This window comes from Zeus faber (assembly GCF_960531495.2).
Source record: "Zeus faber genome assembly, chromosome: 8".
NCBI classification, from domain to species: Eukaryota; Metazoa; Chordata; class Actinopteri; order Zeiformes; family Zeidae; genus Zeus; species Zeus faber.
Window position 1 is genome coordinate 24,133,603 of NC_137195.1, and position 22,598 is coordinate 24,156,200.

Genomic DNA, 22,598 nt, shown 5'->3' on the forward strand with positions numbered 1-22,598 from the left:
AATGGAGGTTGACATGTCATATTTCTCCTCATAACAGGATAGAAATACAGTAGAGCAGCGGACGTGATCGGGAATGGATGTGAGGGATTTGTAAGCTCATCTTCCTCCATCGCACGCACGCACGCACGCACGCACGCACGCACGCACGCACGCACACAGTTTGTGGTTGATTTTATTCGTGGATTAATCTTTAGTTACAAGCTCATTTTTTAAGTTATTTCTGCCTCCAGCCAAAGTTTGAGGTCGGCCTTATGAGTCCCCTCCTACCCTGTGGTGTTTCTGGGAGCGGGACTCCTTGGAGGGTGGGTCCTCCATGTGGACGTGTGGCGCCCTCTGCTGGACAGGCCGGGGATTGTCAGCAGCAACACTCGAAGGGTTCCCCGACACTGGAAAGAACATCGCACAACGTCAAGACACTTGTTTTATAGTTGTTATACACAGAGTAAGAAGTTATAGGAAGTCTACTCACGATTAATGGTTACCGTAAGGAATTTCACAAATATTAATATGTATCATTCACAACGATATTGAAATAGGGGAAAGCAATTCTTGGCATCGGACAAATAAAATATCTGGTTTTCAAATGAAAGTAAACCAGGCCTTGGCTTGCCAATGGTAACAGAAATTGTCTCACTCTTTAAAGCAATGTTAAACATCCATTCATAAAGAGATGCATAGAGATCCATAACGTCTGAGAACCTAGCGAAAAAGTGAATGATTTATATAATAAAACACCAAACGGACCTCAGATGAAACAACTTTGCATCAGCAACCTTTGCCTTACCTGACGACGTGCGTCTGATGACCAGAGGGGAAGGTGTGGCCGTAGGGCTGGAATCCGATCTAATTGGCTGCTGCCGTAGTGACCTCACAGAGGGGTGTGTACCGCTGCTGCTCTGGGAGCCCAAGGAGTCGCTGCTCTCCGACGTGGCTTGTCTGGCACGCACGCACGCACGCACACACACACACGCACACACACGCACACACGGAAATGAGACTCCATATTCATCGTAATATTACGTTAGAGCTTAAATGTAGACTTTTCCTTCTCCAAGAGGGAACAATACAAAATGTTTGAATTTTCTCAAGTTATAAAACTGTTAAAGCTGAGTGAAAAGAACAATGAATGCCTCTACAAGCTTGGTCATTTTATTCACAGAACAACTGACTGTGCTGTGAATAGAGCAAAAACAAGGGTAAATATGGATTTAGAGGAAAAAAAAACCCTGCTGTTTCAAATGGAATTCTAAGACTTACAGTACAGGGTAATTCACCCAACACAGAGCATTTTATCCCTCGGCACTTAAAGTTTAAAACGAGTTTGATTTAAGATTAAATATTGTGCAAAAAACACCAACTACAGACATCCACAAAATTTGCCAATTAGTCCAAAAAACAGCAATTTTGGTAAATATGTTATATAAATAAATATCCCATAATACCTTTCTAACCTCTTGCATTTTCCCCCTGTGGCGTCCGTGTCCCAAGATCTGCGTTTGAGACGCGCCACGTCAGCGCCGAGCAGGGCCTCGCCGTCGGGCTCGGGCGGCATGGCAGGCGAGGGCGCGGGGCTGAGGGCGAAGGGGACGCCGCAGGGCTCCTTGGAGCAGGTGGTCTGCGTCTCGTAGCGGATCAGCCGCGACTGGAGCCGCACGAAGCCCTGGTCCCTGTCCAGAGCCCGCTGGCTGTCCAGGCAGAACCTGGACGCACAGCACAAACATTTGTGTTTGAGCATGTTTGTTTCGTAGGGCTGCCATTCAATAGAAGAAATTAAAAAAAAAAAAAAAACAAACAAACAAACAAACAAACAAACAAACAAATATATATATTTTTCAAAGCTCCTACTTCCCTCATCAAAGCTCAACCTCTACCTCTGCCGGTATGGGCAACTTGGTTAAGGAGAGACTTCCCTCCCCCAGTATAAGCAGGAACTCCACTCACTCGATGCCATGGTAGTGGGAGGCGGAGGCCTTGCTGAAGGGCAACTGAATGACCTTCCCAGGAGAGAGGTCTGGAGACAACTGGAAGACATGGGAAGTACTGGAAAGCAGAGAGACAAACAGTCAAAATGTATTTTTATCCAAAAGCATTTTTAGCAATACGCAATGTGCTGGTGGGTGGTCTAAACAAGAGTTTGTGCAAAAAGTCAACATTTTACGTGAGTTCATTCAGGCTATGGGGACACAAACGTTAACCAATGACTAAATATGAACAATACATAAACACGCTCGAACCGTGCTTTTTGACATACAATCCCTTGCTTTTCATTGGAACTTAAAAAAAGAAAAAAAAAAAGAACACTACAACTAAATAAAAGGTGAGGCTGAAAGGCAAATTATGAAATGTTGAAATGCACATTTTAAAGGGAAACAAAGCCTTGACGCCTTGGTTATCTTACGTAATGAGACACATTTCTCTCCCAGACTGAGGCTGGCGTGCCGCCCGCTGACAGAAGCGCCGGTTATTCTAAGTCTTCCCCATTTCTCTGCTCGGGCGAGGGAGGGTCGGACTCGATTTGCTTCTCCCTGAAACACTGTAATCTCTCCCTCGGCTGATGAAGCCAATCAAATCCTCGTTATGGGCCCATCAGCTGCATTTAGCACTTGGATTGCATAAAGCCCACACAGATGCTACTCTGTCTGTCTGTCTGTCCGTCCGTCCCTACAGTGGACTGAAGGACTGGGTCTGTTTGTGTGTTTCGGTTCCAAACAGGAAGGACTAGGGCTGCACGATTATGGCTAAAATAATGATCACGATTATTTTGCTCAATATTGTGATGGATTATTCATCCAATTTGGGAACACAATTCCTTTCTTGCACTTTGTAAATCAACCTTCGCTATGAATAAATAAACTCAAATGTACAAATCTTTAAAACAAAAAAGGACTTTCTTCACATGAATTCCATCTTTTTAAGGCTATGTATAAATTTGATTTTACGATTTTATTTTTTAAATAAAAAATAAAGAAAAAAGAATGCCACCACATGGAACCAAATAGTTTTTTTTTATCCCAAACAAGAAGGTCAGTTATATTACACCTGCAGATTTTTGCAAGAAAACAAAAAACAGCGTACCCCTAGAACTACTGCAACCCACGGTAAGTTCTGTGATTTTGCGCCTGATACTCGGAAAATTTGTCCATTATAGCAGGGGAAACGCAAGGATTTCCTCGCAATTTGACATTTTCATTACACAACTTGAAATAAAAGTAACTACTGTGCAATTATTCAACATTTGCTATTTATTGAAGACTAATAATTTGTAAAACAGGCAAGTGAAGAGCAGTGGTGTTAAGGCATAAACAAAGACTCCCAATACGCATCTCTGCTCCGCCGCGTGAGCCCATTTTTCTGTGTGTGCACTCCATGGGGCCTGTAGCCAGCGCCCGCTGGCTCATGGATTGTTTACTTTGCCACATGGATAACTGTGATCAGGTGAAAAAACAAGGGCAAATCGCAAGTTTTTGACGGCCGCTTTTCGGACGCTGAGACGGCGCAGATAGCGGACAAATTGAAAAAAAAAAAAAAAAAAAAAAAAGAATCATCCCTGGCAACGATCAAGTAATTGTGGAGGCCTATATCGACATCGCAATTAATATACGATTAAATGTGCAGCCCTAGGAAGGACTGCATGATTTTGCTGTATATTTTCACATCGTGACAAATAACATTATCTCCTCAATACTTGCATATTGCTCACTGTGCCCCACTACTAGTCGTGTGCTGAGAATAGATGGCTGAACATTTAATGCAAGCTTCTTGAATGATTCGTTCATGGCAAACATATATTTAAATGAATCGGGATTAAGGAATTACTCCGACAAAATTGTTTCTTTGTTTTGCTCGCAACTGCAGTCCGACTCGCGGGCATTAAACTCCATTCAACTGGATTCGTGAACAAAAAGCGTTAGGAAAGCATAGGCAGCCCAGAAACGTACCCAAACAAGCGCCTTCACTTTTTATTCAGTGAGTCAACTCACGGACTGGTAATATTTACCAAGGATTAAATTCACTGCTAGAAAAAAGATAATTTAGAGAGAAAACTAGGCTGTAATATTTTTGGGATCTATACCTGCACTCTTGCACACACTGCATTATTTCACCAAAATAAATAATTTTGGCAGAAATAAATTATAAAAAATCTGTCCCTTTACAAAGAAACAGAACAGAAGCAGCAAACAATCATCCTCATTTTTGTCCCTCACTCACCCGTGCGTTACACCAACTAAATCAAACAAAGTAAGAGTCGAAAAATCCAACCATTCTTTTTACACTTTGTGACTCCCCGAGAACCAAATCTTAAGGGCTGAACCCACCCTCTGCAGATGGGCAGCGGCTGCAGGTCCCCGGCCGGCAGTGCGTCGGGGGTAAAGTGCTTCAGTATTTCCCGGGCGTCCAGGGGAGCGGATAAAGCCCTGGGGACGTCTTTAGGACCCAGGAGACAGTCACTGGAGCCGGGCCCCGTCAACAAACCGAACCTGGCAGGAGGGGGGGAGAGAAAGTGAGGGGCGCACAAACACGACGGGGACGCCGTGTTCTTTCAGATGTCCGGTAGAAGGACACTACACTTGGAATATAATCCGAGTGCTCGGCTCGATTATTTACAGCTTTTTAAAGTTTACATTAAGGCGTGAACAAATTAGTAGTATTTCATCATTTCTTTGCTACTGCTGTCATTTTTGTTTCATTGTTGTTGTTTTTTTTATATGTTATTATTGTCTTCTTTTACACTTTGCTAGGCTGTTTAGATAACTGCCCTTTTTTGTACGATAACATGACAAGTGTGTTACACGATGTTGTCCCATGTGTGGAAAATCAAATAAACAAAGTTTATAAGAAAAAAAAAAAAAAAAAACAAGAAGGCAGCATTAGCTAACTATATATCATGATAAACATCGATCACCATCAGTAATCAATCGCAAAATTATTATTTTGCCATCTTTTAGGGTCATAAAGACATAATGATCTTTATCTATATTCCTTAATTAGAGGCATGTAACATGGTTCTATGTGTCAGAAAATCTGAAGATTATCTGCTTTTCTTTAATATGCAACCTGTCTGATATGGCTCGTGGTTGGGGATATCGCTATCTGATAGTGATATCCTATTTTAGTACGGTACGGCAGAGACAAATCAAATTCATCACCTGATTGAAGCCAAACTACAGGAAGCAGATCGACTTCGATGACCCTCTAATAACTCTCCATGCCACTGCCCGACTGACATTACGCATTTCCTTTACCTCTTCTTCTGTCGTCTCCTCTGGAGGTTTTCGATGTTGTGGAGGACGCTCCTCTCCGGCCAGTCCGACTGCTGCAAGGAAGCCCTCCTTGGTTCTAAAGGGACGGAGACGAAAGGCAGAGTCGACAAAAAAGAAACAAAAAAAAAACAAAACACGCCAACAGATTTGTGAATACTGACTTAACAAGCGACCGGATGAGAAGATGCTAAGTCCTGGTTACCCCGTCCTGGAGCTCACCTGGGGTCTGGGAGGCTGCGTTCTCTGGGTCCTCCAGCAGGCAGGAAGCAGCGGAGGGCAGGGTAACACTCTCCAATTTTAGGTACTGCTCCCTAGCCAGGTTCAGCAGGGCCTTCAGTTCATTTACTGGAACCTTGTCAGCCTGCCGATCTGAAAAATAAAATAAACGTTAAATATTATTATTATTATTATTATTATTATATGCTGCTTGAGTGTAGTTGGATGGTAGGCTTGTCATAGTGGCGCCGTTTTATACCTGTTTTGACTTGAACAACATTGTTTACGGCGTTAATAGAAGCGGGTTGGTTTTACACCTTCTACTTTACACATTGAGATAAGTTGGTTGAGACTTTTCCAGCAAATTGCAGTTATTTTTGCAGCCCCTCCTCCTCCCATGGGGTGCAGTTTCATTTGGTTATTGCATTGTTCTTATCCTCGCGTTGTCCGTCTTCTTTTGGTCTAAATCTGAAGCGCTGAGGCCATATTTTCCTGGAAACCAAACCATTTGGCAATCCAGGGTTCATTCTGGCATTACAAAATGAAATGCAAGGACTTCCAGGTACTTTTTTTTTTTTTTAAAAATGACTTTTTTTCCATTTTCAAGGACAATGTGATCTTAATCGATTAGAATATAATATCTCTATAATAATAGAGATATTAATAATATATCTATAATATATATGCATACATTACACATCTAATATAATCAAATGTCTGTCTAGTTTACGTTACGATTTGAATAACAAAACCAAGAGAAATATGACTGATTCAATGATTGTGGTTTTTTTCTAGGACATTTCAAGGTATTCTGGTACTTGCATTCTGAGGATGCAATTCGAGCACCTCACGGATCTGGTATGAAGCCTGGCAAACACCTCTGCTACCGCTCGTGTGAACGAGCCGTAGCAGCAGCGCCTTGTTGGAAGGCTCAGGGTGTTTGGGTCTTGGGTATTATTACGTTTTGTTACATTAGATTGTGAGAATAGATATTGGATCAGATTTACCCAACACCAACCACTGCAGCAAAGTGGATGCACACCGGATGTCCAGAAAATGGAAAAGATTCCGAGTAAAAACTCATTCGTTTGACGCAAACATGTTTTTGTCACACTAACCCACAGAACAGTGTATACAATCTAGGGATGCAACGATTGACTGATTAAAACCGCTCATCTGACTAGTGGGTGAAAGAAAACACATTTACCTGGACTGTAGGGAAAATAATTCCAGAAATGCATAATTGGCTAATATTAGACTTTGGATATTGAATTGTCAACACATTATCTAAATAACAGACATAAGATAAAATAAGACAAATGCGCCTTTTACACAAGCAACATACATTAGTGTAATGGTTATAGTAAAAAACCTTTTGTGTTCATGTAATGAAAAAACATATTCTTATTATATTAAATCTCAAGACTTATTCTTACAAACAGCCCTTTGATAAGAATCATTATGATAAAAACAGAGCGTGCGCGCACACACACACACACACACACACACACACACACACACACACACACACACACACACACACACACACACACACACACACACACACACACACACACACACACACACACACACACACACACACACACACACTTTTCATTCCATTCACGAGTTTGTTTTCCAATGATAATAAACAGCTTAGAATAGAAGAGCTTGGAATAATCATGCGACTTCCAGTGTGCGCTGATGGGAATACATAAAGAGAAGACGGGGCACAGAGTTCAAATGGCAGAGAGAGTCAGAGGGTTTCCAGATGGAGGCTCCAGTTCATCCTGTCCAGAGTGCATAGTTCTTTCTATTCTCGCCTGAACCCGAGGCTGTGGCGCGGGGTCATTCCTCTAAATAAAAATGCATATTATATTTCTACCACTGTGGGGGGGAATGAAACTCACATTTAAGAGATTGGAGAATATTGGATAAAACATACGTCTGTGACCTCGCACTGGATGTTCAATACACTATGAAATATATGCTAGTGTCAAGGTGAATCCCATGTTATTACACAAGATTATATATTCTTATCATCTTTAATATAGACTGCAATGTTCTGTACATTCATTTTATGACGACTCAATGACTGAAATACAATATAAATATAAACACTTCAAATTATTATTGTATTGTAAATTGTAAATTATTGTCCAGCCCTACTGTGGCCACATGATTGTTAATTTAAATATGAATGCACCCAAGTGAAACTCCCCGGCTGTGTATTGCTTCCCCTAATGAGCGACAGCATCACTTTGACTGCGGAGGGGCTTAAATTAAACATTAGGAATGAGATGGGATGTGGTGGCGGTGACGTCCGGGGGGGGGTAAAAGGCTTACTAAGGCACAGTGTCACGAGAGACACCGCCAACAGCCATCTTTCTCCAGGTTGAGAAATGGGTCATCAGCATACGGGAGCCATCACACTACTCCCAAAAACAGACCTAGCTGCTGAAATTAGAGATGAACGTCTGCAGCAGTGGATAGTCTATCTGCCACATACAGAGCTGCATAACGCAGTACAATGGGGAAATCACGACCATGTCCACAGTCATTGGAAAATGGGGTTCACTTTAAATCAAGACCGATCTTATAAGACCTATAAATGAAACCATTTCTTCACACTCATTCCGCCCCTGTGCGATTAAGCAACTAGTCTCTTAAAGCCTTTTAAGTCTATTGAGCAAGTCATCTATATGGACTGAAAACTATAGTTTGAATTAGGCTTGGGAGATCATCGGCGACACAGGCGCGCGCGCGCACACACACACACACACCCACCCATTCCTAGGACCAGGTCGTTAAGTGAATGAGTTGATAAGTGAGGACCCGCGTTATGTCACGGTGAGGGGGCTTGGCCATTGTGAACGCTATGTAGTGAATACTGACAGACTGCAGGAACGACACTGAGAACGGTGATGAGATGAGATGTATACAGTGTATATTAGGGGGGCGCATAGAAAGCGCCACTTTATAAGTATTGATACAAAAACATCAAATTTTTACTAAATTAAGTCCCAATAGCAACGGAAAGCACAGGGAGACCTGCGTCTCCATTGTCCTGACAGTGGGGATGCTCAGGTTTTTTGGAACGGGACGGAACAGTCCCTTACTTCAGTTGTGTTTAAAAATGTCATGCTTTGCCCCTTGATGCCCCATGGTGGCCTTTTTTTAAATTTATTTATTAAACCAGGCAAGTTTATTTATTTACTTATTTGTTTGTTTTAGGTGTGAATGGGCATCGAGGTAGCAGACAGCCTGGCCAAGATATATTCATGAGGAATGTGTCCTCATCGCACCCGCGATGTGCGCACAGCAGAGCGCTGATCAAGATTCAAGATTCAATAGGTTTATTCGTCACATACATATATGCAGTGAAATGTCAATGCAACGCACCCGGTGATTACACACAATATGTCCTGGACTGAAGTAGCTACCTAAGAATTTCTACTAGACCAACTAACTGATTCCTAAAAGTAATGCTGTAAGTCAAATACTATAGAATAAAATAAAAATATATAGAATAAAATAAAATGTTATAAAATAGATAAAGGGAATAGGCTTATGTACAGTATATGGGATAGGCTAATTATGTATTAACAGATATGTGCATTAAAGTGGCATGTGATTAAAGTGAGGTAGCGTTTGTGAGATATACAGCACAGTATACAACAGTACGGCGCAGCAATACGGTAACACCAAACAACCCAGAACAGTGACACAGTATGCGGTACAGTATGCTACATACATCACAGGTGTCCCAGTGTGCACCATTGCGGTTTTGATCTGTGCTCCGCTGTGCTGCTCCGTTTGCCCAGAGCCGGAGCTGGGGTCCAACTGCCTTTTCTTTCTTTTTTTTTTGAGCACCTGTCCCTCAAAGGCTCTGCACGGGCCTGAGAGCGGGGAAGTGAGATCCGATCACCAGTTACTTGACAGCTCTGAACGGAGAGCAAGAGCCTCCACCCTCCCCTTTCTTGCCCTCCCTCTGTCTCCCTCACTCGCCTGCCCTCCCTCCCCTCCCTCTTCTCCTCTCTCTTCCCCTCCCTCCAATGCTCGCTCCCTCTTCCCCTCCCCCTCCCTCCCTCCCTCTTCCCCTCGCTCTCTCCGTCTACCCCTCACTCGCTCTCTCTTCCCCTCCCTCCCTCCCTCTTCCCCTCCCTCCCTCTCTCACTCCCTCTCCCCCCCCCCCCCCCCCTCTCCCTCTACACTCCAGTTGCAGAACACTGTAAACTGCACTTACACCATTTCAATGCTCGGATATTTCCTGGCGGATAAAAATATAAAAATAAAAAAATAGTCTGTCTATTGCAATCGATGGAGTCGATCGCTAATAGACAGTTTAATCGTAAATCTGCCAAAGCCTGGTTTGAATAGTCACTAAAGTCACTTGGTCTCCACTACTGCCTCTAGCTAGTAGTCGATTGTTGGTGAGAAACTGCTTTGTTTATCACTGCTTACCATAATGTTGCTAAATGCGTAATCTCAATCACCAACACAAACCCCATTTTCCAATCAGATAAAAAGTGTGTGTGTGTGTGTGTGTATGGGTGTGTGTGTGTGTGTGTGTGTGTGTGTGTGTGTGTGTGTGTGTGTGTGTGTGTGTGTGTGGGGTGGGGGGCTGTAATGGGACTGGATGAAGGCAGTCTTCACGTGTTTTTTTCGCGCCTGAATAGTGAATAACCTGATGGTTCAGGTACACTCTGATCGGGTTTTCTTGTTTCATGCTAATTTTACTCTCCAGCTACTTCATCTCTATTCTTATGGATAATGGTAGTTTTGACACTGTCAGTTTTGCCAGGGGTGTGGTATGCTACCCACTATTGCCCTCCTTGGCCTCCCTTGATGGGGGGGAATCCCTCTTTCAAGTTTCTCCTTGTGGATAGTTTATTTTTCCCCATTGAGAATTTCTAGGAGTTTTTACTGCAACTACTCCAAAAGCTACAAGACATAAAATTGACATAAATAGAAAGTAGATTAAAAAAAAACAAGTTCAAAAGAGTTAAATAACCCTGGCCTATGTTTCTGGTCAATTCTGTGAAGGCATTTTTACCACATGCATTAGTTTGTGTGTTGTGTGATTGTGTGATGTTTTGAATGCCAAATAATTGGCACCCCGAGGGTTTGACCCACTGCAATGAGAGTGTTTTTCAAACAGCAAACTTCTCGCACCTCGGGCGTAACTGTTCTCTGCTAAACTGCATCAGGGGTCTGGAACAATCTTTAAACTTCCAGCGAACAACAAAGTTATCCATGTAAATCGTGTTCAACTACACTCTTACATCTAATCTTTCCCTTAAAATGTTAAAATGCGGAACCTACTCAGGTATTCCTTGAGCGCCAGCATCTGGACGCGGGTGACCCGCCTCTCCCTCCTCGGCAGGTCGTCTCCAGAGAAACAGGGCATGGAGCCCAGACCCAGGCCAGTGTTCCTTCCTACAGCTTTGGAAAGAAAAGAGAGATTAAAAGGACTTCTTCAGGCCTCCTTAATCTAAGCTCACATTATTAAAACGGCCATTAGGATAACATTGAAGACCTTTTATGAAGTGGAAATATGAACAAAATGTAAAAAATACTGGGTCAGGCAAAAAAGCATGTTCAATGTAGTTTCAATGTTTTTACACTAGACTTTTTTAATGGAGAGACTTCTCTTGGACGTTATTTGAGCTCAGTACCTTATCAAAACTAATATCAGATAGTTCGTTACTTCATGAGGCCATGAAGTTTGAAGGGTATGATATTTTTCATTCTGTGTACAGAGGAGAAAGGAGGGCAGGGGAAAATCTTTTGAACCCTCACAATAACAGTGTTGTGCTCTGGGATGCGGCTCTGGGGAGAGGTGGGGGGGGTAGATTGAAAAAAAATAAATACAAAAAATACAGTATTTTTTCGAGGTCATGGTGCATCCTTCTCTTACAGGTAAAAAAAAAAAACAAAAAAAAAACAAAAAAAAAAAAAACAAAAAAAAAAAAAAAACACACTTTCAACACTGTTACAACTGCTAACATGTATAATCGTTGTATGTAGGTAATTAACCATTAATGTAATAATACCTTATTGTCTAAAAATCCTGTCAATGCAATGCACTAAGTTGCAATAATGTAATAACAGCAACCTACCATTAACATGCACCATTAACTCTTTCCATTTTAATGTAATAATAATTATTTTACGGTGGGATTGCTATGGTTTATTACATTCACAGGAAGTTATCACAACATGAATTTGCAACAAAGCCTTTGTTTTAGTATTGTTATTTTTATTTATTTATGGAAATGCATTCATGCTAGTTCGATAGTCAAATAAGTAATTATATGTATATTACATAAAGAACAAATATTATGGAATGGAAACATAACAGCCCAAAGATGTCTTGGTTGGTTTTGGTTTTTTGGATTTTAGAATACTTTAAACACATTAAAAGCTGTCATATCTAGAATGTCTATACTTTGTGCAGATTTTAGAGTCTCGGTGACCAAAACAGAAAATCCCAATATTAAGGTTTTGTACACCCCTCTTCATAGCCTACCTGGTGATAACAGAGATTTTTCCCTCATCAACCCCTCAACCGTTGCCATGGCAGCTGCTCCATTGATCTGACTGGCCGAGTGGAGCATCCGGGCCCTGCATGCTCCGCCCCCGCCGTCCTCCGCGCCCTGGACCAACAGGAAGTAGTGGCCGCTCTCACCTTTAACCTCCACCTCAGGCACTAGGAAATAGGGCATTTTCAAGGGGACCTGTTATGAACAAACTGTGAAATAAGACAACCCAGTTAGTTTTTTGTGAGCTGTCAGTTCAGAAAACATGTGCCGATACGACCCGTTCACATTTGCAGCCCAACCCTGTGGCACGCTGGGCTTCAGCAGAATTATAATTATAACCGAGTCAACTCATATTTTGAAAGATCGAGGAATTAACACCAATTGTCTATGAAGAAAACTATTTTTTAAATACTAAAGTATTTAAAAAATAAATGTGCTGTATTTCTTTCTGCAAATAAAAAAAAGAAAAAGGAAAAAAAATATATACTGTATATATGCAGTAGATTACCTGTAGACTGCGGCATGCAAACAAAACCAATAAAAAAAAGTGTATTTTGATGTAGATGTATTTATTTTGTTTTCCGTCATTTATATGAAACAAAAAATCCCTGCGTCCCGGTTCGGTGTTCCACCACGAGTGCTGAAGAACGGCAACAAAAGTCAGAACAAACTTTTAAATTAGGCCTTGTAGATCTAATATGAGTGATGATTCAGCAACGGGACTGCTCATTTCTCACCTCAAATTTGTTCAGAAATTGATTTTGGTGAACGGCTAAGGTGAAATCAGTGAAAGTTTACAGACTAAATACAGCAGAACCCGGAGTAAAGTTCAAAACCAATTGGCTCACAGAACCCAGAACTGGTGCGCAAACCTGATGGTATGGAGGCATGTTAGAATGGCTAGAACGCATAATCTGAGTGGTGTTTTCAGCAAAAAATAAATAAATCAATCAACAACATGTATTGGGGACCTCAGAGACCTATATTAACTGGTGTAAAAAGGAGCATAATAGGTCCCCTTTAAGCAAGGTTGAATGAGCCTGCATTGACTTAAAAAAAAAAAAATAAATAAAAAGACAATTGCTATCTGTTATTGAAATAGCCGACAGATTTGGTGTCTGTAACACCTTATGTCATACCACCACATTTGGTAGTAAGTTTTTCCGCATTTTGTAATAACCTTTTACATAATGCGATTGATACTATTCACTGCAGGAGTTACAGTACAAGTTATTTATGATGAATATATAATAATTCAATGCGTTATATAATATATATAATAACACACCAAAAGTCTCTATCTACTTCAAAATGTAACTAGACGGCTGACAGAGACATCAAAACATCGGCATTGTGTGTTTCGTTATACAAAATGTGGCAAAACCTTTTACGTATTGCCTTCAAGATGTTTATTACAAAATGCGGGTGATTTTACATTTTGCCAATTTATTACAAAATGCAGCGTTATTATATAATGTATTCCAGTGTACATTCAACCACCTCTCACTGAAAGGCTTAACAACTTTAATGAACTGGTGTTGAAATGGTGAATTGTGAATGAGGATTTTCTTACGAAAAGGAAAGAATTTCAAATAATATGTTATCTTGGAACATCAAAAACCAGGCGTTAACCAATTAAGCAGCGTGCTCGAGGCGACTCAGCAGCCAGATTAAAATCTTAAAATTCAGAGGAGGACTTTTTTTTTTTTTTTACCGGGCAGTGACTTGGGTCTCTTCGCCAGAGACTCTCTCCAGCGCTGGGAGCTCAGCTGGCTGGCGGGCGGCTGGGCCACGGGGGACACTGCGCAGGATAAGCAGAACAACACTCCTACCTGGTGGTGGCAGTGGTAGGATCTTTTGAAAAAGAAAAACTTTGGGACAACTAATCATGACCGCATTTGTGTCTTACGCAGTTGGAATTCATCTTCTTGGGCCATCTTTCTGTGGTGTATTGACCACAGAAAGATGACAATGAACAATAGCTGAACCTTGACGCCATTACCTTTCCTTGCAATGAAGCCAGTTGATCCAGCAACAGTTTGGCTTTCTTCGACTTCCCAGTCAGGCCACTGGTTACAAGTGAAGGAACCACAACTATTTTGAAGCTACATTGATTCAGACTTGTGAGTAGCATGGAAGCATATGGTGCGATACGGAACACTGGGAGTTACTTTCCTTCAAATGACAGCAGGACCCTCGTGGTCCAGCGGTTATGATCTTTTTCGCTCCTTTCTAAGCAGTGTTGAGAAAAGCCAGCCCGTATCTTCGCTCCCCCAAGGACTTAGTCACATTTTATTAAACATCCTGGTGTGTCACCTTGCAGGCGTCTTTCCCCCAATGCATTACAAGGATTTCGACAAGGATTGATCTCTAGCACTATTACATGGCCAAACACATCAGTATTCAGCGGAGGTAAATAGTTTGGGGGTTTAGTCATTTTAAACCTGCTCTTGCTTTTTACAAGAGACACATTTAATAAATGGGGACGGAGGGGCAGGACGGCACTACAAGGCAGGGGGAAGATCCAAAGCTCAGTAGAGACTTTATTTTTGCACAATGCAGCTTTAAAGTTGTAAGCAAAGACCTTTGGAGGAAGAAATATCCCTGGCTCCCCACAGTAATGGCCCACAACCCATTGACATTCAATGCTCTTAATTGGCCTGCGTGCTTGAGGCTCAGATGAAATATGTTTAACATGGGGTGTAATTAAAGTGCGAATGAATGCACTCAGACTTTTTGGAGGGGGTTACCGTCAGATCCTCGACATGGTACCATTATTATCCTTTTGATTTGATGTCATCAATATGACAGTATTCCAATTTACATCGAGATTACTTTTGTGGTGTCGTGAAAGCCGGCTTTGAACTCAGCTGTGCGAAGCTACAGCTGGAGTGCACATCAATTTAAATGTAAACAATCATAGTATAACCTTGCTTATAATTTTTTTTATTATTAGGTTTGCCTGTGCATAAGCATATGTACGGAAAATGACCGGTCGGCGCGTGCGTGCGTACACACACACACACACACACACACACACACACACACACACACACACACACACACACACACACACACACACACACACACACACACACACACACACACACACACACACACACACACACACACACACACACAGGATACAGCCGGAACTCAGTACTGGATGGCAGGAAGCTGGGCAGGTCTGTGAGGTTTACCAGCTGAACCAAGTCTAAAATGGGTCTGTAGTAATGAAACACCTGGAGATGAGAGAGAGAGGGAGAGAGTATGACAGAGGTGTTGGTAAGGGAGACAGACACATTGAAAAGGTATAGATAATTTTTTTGGGTGAGCAAAAGTCTTGATTTGCACACAGAACAACATCCTGCACGTGGCAGCTGGCAGAGACACCAGGAGGGTCGGGTGATAAAGTCATTAGACGGAGCATGCATCCGCCATAATGAAGTGCCTTTATTGGATCTAAACCAAGCGGCAACCGTTGCAGTCGGGTGTTGAAGCCAATGAGAAAGTGCTTTAAAACTGCAGTTTAGCTAATAACCACTTGAGGCTGTTACAGAAAAACCTCTGATTCAATGTAAGTCAAAGAACCTTTTCACTTGAAATACAAAGTCGGTAAGCTTTAGGATATCAATATCTCAATTTACTCACTCGTATCCCCAAGACTCCGTCCTACTACCTAGACTTATAAACTTATAATTGTTTCCTGACAAGATGGCAGCGTGAAGCCAAACTCGAGGCTTCAAAGCGCCTCTTCAGAAACCAACGAGACACAGACGTGAGTCAATTGCTTCTTTGCTGCTAGCAATATATCAAGCCTTTATTTTTACAATAATTCATCCAAATAATAAACGCTTCAAAAAGATGTGACTTTTAATGTTGTGGTATTTAGATTTGATGCCGAGACAATTGGAGCTAAAGATTAATAATTCGATTAGAAGATTCATAATTCCTGCATACAAGTGATTCTAATGGAGGACGCTCATGCATTTATTTTACATTGTAATGGTGAACATTGAACAGTGCCCATTGGTGCATGCATTGACGCTATCTCAAAAACGCATTAAGTCTACATGTAAAAGCATCAGAATTAGGCTTCACAGTTCCATTGTTCATTGTTCTTCAACTTATATTGAAATAGTGTGGATGACAGAAACTATCCTATAGTGATATGCAAAACAAAATGCAGCTTGTGATAGTTCTACGTTTACACATAGTTAAGAATACATTTTTTCTCTTTACATTCAACCATTTGCACAGAGGACACATTCATATTTACAACTGGTTATCCGTTGAACAGGCCACTTCATTTGTGTGAATGCACTCATAACTCAATTGGAAAACCGTCAGTCAACTTATCCAAATAATAATCAGCAATCAATCAAATAACATTCACCCAAGAATGCATCATTTGTTTTAAGTATGCAGTGCATGTGGGGTTAGACACTATGAAGAGGGGTTGGCTTCTCTTTGACTGACCTTCCCTCTCACTGCAATGTCAGCTTTCGTCATCTGCTGCAGCATGCTGTGTGTGTGTGTGTGTGTGTGTGTGTGTGTGTGTGTGTGTGTGTGTGTGTGTGTGTGTGTGTGTGTGTGTGTGTGTGTGTGTGTGTGTGTTTCTAATAAGGTGTTGGCATGATTATTCATGAAAGTTTTTACACAAAGGTCTTGCTGGACTGCAAAAAAGTTCCAAATTGGAGAGCGGGGGGAAATCTGACAGATGCAATCAGACAGAAAGGCTAAACAGATATGAAGAAAGAGCATAACAGGGACTTAGACTAAATTGAGAGAAATCAATCTCAATTGACGCCAAGCAGCTTGAGATCCGTTGAAGCAAAGACAAACTTGCTGCCTATTGCCAATCACCCACCTCCGTTACCATCGGTGAACTGCTATGACCCCGCCTACCTCTTCTTCCAGTTTACTTTTGCACTGAAAAATGGCACATTCCAGCAATCATTCCTTTCTCAATCCAACTGTTTGCCACACAAAGCCGTTTTTGCCTACTGGAACCGCACAAATGCCGACCTTCTAATTTATGTCTGGGCTGAGAAAGGGTTGTAGATCCCTGCACATTAGGCGGTGGGGTTTAATAAGCCTCAGGGGGTAGTAGGCTGAATCTGATAATAAAAAAAACAAAAAAAAACAAAAAAAACCCACCAACTGCATTCATTCATTGAAGAGAATGACTGACTCCGAACTGAGTCAGTCATTCTAAATGCATTGTAGGATGAAGTAAACGCAATATTGCATGGCTGGGAGTGAGTGCATTAATAATTACTATGGTAATTAACATACATTAATATACTCTGTGATATCGCTCTATTGCATTATTTATATTGTATTATATTCTACCATCCAATGACAATTTTGGTCATTGTATGCTTTGGAGGACCTGATTTGTTGCAACAAGGCTTGCATTGCATTTTTATACCATTAAACAATATGCAGACGTCTACAGCTTCCTTCAACTCATATACGTAATGTGCATAAGACACTACTAATAAACCTCACATCATGTGTGTTGTAGGATTTGAAAACCCCTCAAACTGGCTGTGGTGGCTAAACAGACAGACAGTTTATCCAGTAAATTACTTCAGATTTAACTAAATTGCCTAGAGTGTGAAGCAGACCAGCACCTATCAGGGCCAGAACCAAAGCGAGTTTCAGTAATTGAGGCTCCACTAGAGTTTTATGGAACTCAACCTGATGAGCCTGTTGCTCTTTATGGCATTCTGGGGTTTGTCCAGCAAACCCCATGTCAAGTCTTCTGTTTGTTTCACACCAGGTGGGTGCGCTTACAGCCAAATTTTGACCTGGCACTGTGAAGTAGGGGAAAAATAGAACAAATATTAAGCCAAAGTCTACAATTCCTTTGCTTTTTTGTGTACTCTTGATGTCATAATAGCCACATTTTATCTTATTCCTCTCCCCTCTGTCATGTTTTTTGATGATTTGCATTTTGTCCCGCCCCCCAGTCTATACCGTGACATCATAGCATTGTGATGATAGTATGACATCGGGACAGGTATATAAGATAGCCAGACAGAAACACACGCAGTCAATCTGATCACGTCTCAGACTATCATCAACAACAAGCACAAGCTGTGAGTTTATTCATGCATGCATACAGTGTAGGTGCTATGACAATGTATTAACATGTTATTGACATCTGCATAGAGACTGATCCGTATTCTGCATACTTCTGTACTGTTCCACAGTTTCACACCGCTTCTATTAAAGATACCAAAAGTGAGCTCCTGTCTCCGGGCACTTTTTAGGAGAGTGTTTGGCTCGCTGCATAGCCACAAACGTCTGCACGTGATGAGGGCAGAAGAGTGAAAAGATTGACTTCACTGAAGAAAAGGCGGAGGTGGCACGCATTGACGCCACACTAAGGGCCCTTAAGAAGGAAGCAAATGCAATGACTGCGATGGCGGAAGCAGAACTTGGGCCCCAAGTTGCGGCCCCCCCTTATGTTGACAACGACCCACTCGGCCACGGCAGACCCGCAGTCTATGAAGTGGCACCCGCAGCAGTCGTCCACTGTACAGAGTGCGGCAGGGATCACCACATAGCAGCTCTTCATGCCTGTTTTCTGACCTGGGCAGCAGAGAGGTCAGACACCGCTTTTAGTGGGGAACAAAGCATGACTGGGCACAGCGGGGAGCCTCGGCAAGAGAAGGGCAGCCCAGTGTGCGTACAAGCAAGACTAGTGTCCTAGAGAACGGACAGTCCTGCAACCTCCGATCGTGTGAGAGTAGCATCTACGTAAAAGAGAAGTTCTCAGAATGTGGGAGAACATATCTTCACTCAGTCAATGACAACAAACTGGAACCTCAGCCAAGGATGAGGCCTTTGCCGACATAATGAATGGTGGGTGTTTCAAGTACGCTAACAGTTGGGCCCTATTACGCAAGCGTCAGCATCAGCATCATCTCAACAAAACCAGGCACTCAACCACCTTGTGTGTCTCCGCCGGATTCTAGCGAGGAAGCCAGAGATGAAGGACCACATTGTGAAGAACATCTTCTGCAGTGGACACGCCGCAACAGCGCCCATGCTGAAAGATGACGGGGAACACTGGTATCTACCAAGCTTTGAAGTCTACCATGTTCTTCTCAGGGTTCAGGTTTGCTTCAGGACTGAGCTAGTTGCGATCATTGCTGACATACAGCAGATGTACCATAGCTTCCTGGTCAGGGAGGCTCACAGTGACAACCTTCGCCTCCTGTGGTTGTGCAACCACCCCTCCCCAGCTGTGGCCATCCGGTACAGAAGCACGCCAGTACGTGGAACAACACTTCTACAGGGACGATGGGTTGAAGTTTTTCGCCTAACGCGGAAGGTCAGAGCGAACCTGACCTTACTATCCCCAGACTTGAGCTTGGTGCAGCCGTACCAGCAGTTGAGATGGCGGAGGTCATCCCACAGGAGCTGGACACCAAGTTAGACAGTGTCCTCTCCTCTTGCCTAAACGGACCTGCCTTCCACACCGAGGCGCAAGAGGGCTGACCCTGACAAAGGCTTTGACCTTATTGACCCCAGAACTGATGTTGAGCTCCACCCAGAGATTACCGTCTGTGTCACACTCCTTTCAGGCCGAGCTTGGCAGTGCGCCGTTCGAGAATTTCTCCAGCTAGAAATCTCTCTCAAGAGCCTCTGAGAACAGCCCTTGCCACGGCTGGGACGTCTGCTGCCAGCCTCTATCCAAAGAGCGGCTCTGCCCTCGACCCAGGGTATTCGACCCTGAAGGGCTTGGAATCCGAGGAGGACAAGCAAACGGCGAGCGATGGGCAGTCATCGTCACATGCATGAGCAAAGTGCTAGAGTCAATGGACTCCCCCAGCTTCATTAACGCAGTCAGACACTTCTTAGCCATCGGTCAGATTGCGATTGCGTTTAGGTCAGATTGTGGAACCAACTATGTGGTCGCAAGCAAGGAGCTCAAGATAGACTCCATCGGACCTAGGGCACCCAACCATTCTCACTCCAGCTACTCTGCTTACCCAGAAGGTTGGTGCACCCAGTTACCTTGAGGCCAGTTTAATGAGAGCGACCTGTTCAATCGCCAATGGCGACAAGTCCAGAGTCTAGTGAACATCTTCTGAGAACAGTGGAAACGGGAATTCATCGGTGACCTGCGGGATGCCACAGGTATGAAGAAGCAAAAGGCCAAATATGCAGGAAGGGGACGTTATCCTTCTACGAGACAACCAAGCCAAGAGGAACGACTAGATAAAGATAGGTAAGGATAAGCAAGGACGGTGCGGCAAAGTTGTTCATTAGGTCTGTCTCGGAGGTTGACCTTCTTCTGCCCAGCCACTCACGACTGTGAAGCACGACCCCCCCAAGGTCAAGGATCCTGGTGGTTTAATGTCTTACAGATGTGTTCCACCCCCAGGTGGGGAGTGTCCTGCCCCCCCAGTCTGTACCATGGCGTCACAGTATTGTGATGATAGTATGACATAGGGCACAGGCATATGAGATAGCCAGACAGAAACACATGCGTCATGTCTCAGACTAACATCACTTTCCCTCAGCCTCGTTATTACCCTTAAGAAAGCACAATCTGTAAATTTATTCATGTTATTCATGTATGCATACAGTTTAGGTGCTATGACAATGTATTAACATGTTATTGACATCTACATAGAGACTGATCCTTAATCTGAATACTTCTGTACTGTTCCACAGTTTAACACCTCTTCCATTAAAGATACCAAAAGTGAGCTCCTATCTCTGGGTACTTTTTGGGAGAGTGTTTAGCTCGCCTCATAGCCACATACGTCTGCTCTTTGTGAGGGCAGAAGACCTTTTATCCATCAATTATTCCCCAGCTACCGTTTTCTCTGCCCTTACATAAATGTTTCCATTTTGTTCACCCAAATCTTTATCAACTAGCTAAGGTAGATAATTGACATGGGAAGCAGGGGTTTACATTTTTTTAACATTAACCATTCATTTTACTTAAATGAACAATTGCAGGGCATAGTGTATTGGGGGGCTGGACCAAAGTTGTGAGAGAAGTTTAACTATTGATTCACTGGCTGTACAAGCTTTGGGGTCTGACCCCAATGTGAGGTGACCAAACGTGACCCAAAGTTTTAGTTATAGCATTGTCAATTTGCCGACTTGAATCAGCCAAACTCCAGATATGAAGTATATTGTTCGCGTAATGGAGTACCCACGTTGGTTTTCTGATTTTTATGCTGCATTTACTACTGCATTTGTTTTACTACTGCATTTTTTTTTTTAAATAAAACAATCTCAGTTGGATGTGAAATGGCAAACATAATTTTTTTTTTTTACATGAATTCCCATGGCTGGCCTGAAGGGTTTCTGTGATCTCATGATTGGCAGAGGCTTCAATTTAGGATAAAAGACATCAGAAAAAGGACAGCTGGTGTCTTCAACATCGTCGGTTTGCTCGAAAATGTAAATCAAAACGAAATTAATATAAAACATACTATAAAAATTTGGCCCGTTCAAAAATACATAAACTTTATTTAATTATAATTATAAGAAATCGTTCAAACTGAAATCCAATGTTTTTGCGCATTAAACTAAGGAAAAAATAATAATACTCCCACTGTATAAAACTGTGAACCCTGTAATGTGTATTGTGCTGAGCTGTGAACTGAGAGTATCACATTCACAATATAATCAAACAATTGAGGATTTGATATATTTATTTAGCAATTTATTTGCTCCAACCACCTCACTTTTCCAGGTGTGTGAATCAATTCTAAAAATAGCTACTCCAGGAGGGAGTAGGTATAAGTTCAGTTGAAATTGAATGAGAGTGTGTGTGTTCGAGTATGCGTGTGTGTTAAAAGACATTATAAAGCCGATCATCCTAGAAGTGTGGAGATGTGATAGTTTTGTTATTGTGCTTTGGGATTTATTATTATTGTTGTGTGCCAAGACAATCAGAGGCATCTGCCTCTCTTTGTGTGGTGAGCCAATGAGATCAGAAGACACACACACACACACACACACACACACACACACACACACACACACACACACACACACACACACACACACACACACACACACACACACACACACACACACACACACACACACACACACACAATTGCAAAAAGCAACCATCATCTCAATGCAGGGTTGCGGTAAAAAGAAGAGACAAGACAGATGCATGCTGTGTTTTACTCTGAAGGGTAATGACTGGTTTTACAGTACGTCAGGCTATGTTGCTGCTACTTTACGACACGTCGTGAATGAGGTGGATGCTGCAAATGTTGCCGCGATGCGTCTGCCCATCTGCCATATTGAAACGGTCAATATCCACTAGTAAACAAATAGAGTTCTCTACAAAATCGACTGTAACTCTCTTAATTCTGAATGATTTTCATAAAATTTAGTTTTTTATAAATATGAGAAATTGAAAATGATACTGGTTTCTTATTGGAATTAAATTCAGTTACTGGGGGCGGATCTAATCATATTTCATATACATTTACATTTAGTCATTTAGCAGGCGCTTTTATCCAAAGCGACTTACAAGGGAGAATAACATTCAAGCTACATTGCGACAGAGATTAGTGTA

At 42.3% G+C, this 22,598-nt stretch overlaps 1 protein-coding gene across 1 annotated transcript in view; it reads right to left on the reverse strand.

Moving 5' to 3' along the window:
• Positions 1 to 22,598, reverse strand: part of mtbp (MDM2 binding protein) — a 39,675-nt gene that overhangs the window by 6,191 nt on the left and 10,886 nt on the right. Inside the window, exons 9-20 of the mRNA XM_080004860.1 lie at positions 15,170 to 15,264; positions 14,025 to 14,091; positions 13,737 to 13,854; positions 12,010 to 12,189; positions 10,803 to 10,922; positions 5,481 to 5,630; positions 5,244 to 5,337; positions 4,317 to 4,478; positions 1,942 to 2,040; positions 1,443 to 1,700; positions 785 to 936; positions 268 to 386 (exon numbers count right to left, since the gene is read on the reverse strand). Coding sequence (XP_079860986.1) covers positions 268 to 386; positions 785 to 936; positions 1,443 to 1,700; positions 1,942 to 2,040; positions 4,317 to 4,478; positions 5,244 to 5,337; positions 5,481 to 5,630; positions 10,803 to 10,922; positions 12,010 to 12,189; positions 13,737 to 13,854; positions 14,025 to 14,091; positions 15,170 to 15,264 — 1,614 coding nt within the window. The remainder of the gene's footprint in view (positions 1 to 267; positions 387 to 784; positions 937 to 1,442; positions 1,701 to 1,941; positions 2,041 to 4,316; positions 4,479 to 5,243; positions 5,338 to 5,480; positions 5,631 to 10,802; positions 10,923 to 12,009; positions 12,190 to 13,736; positions 13,855 to 14,024; positions 14,092 to 15,169; positions 15,265 to 22,598) is intronic.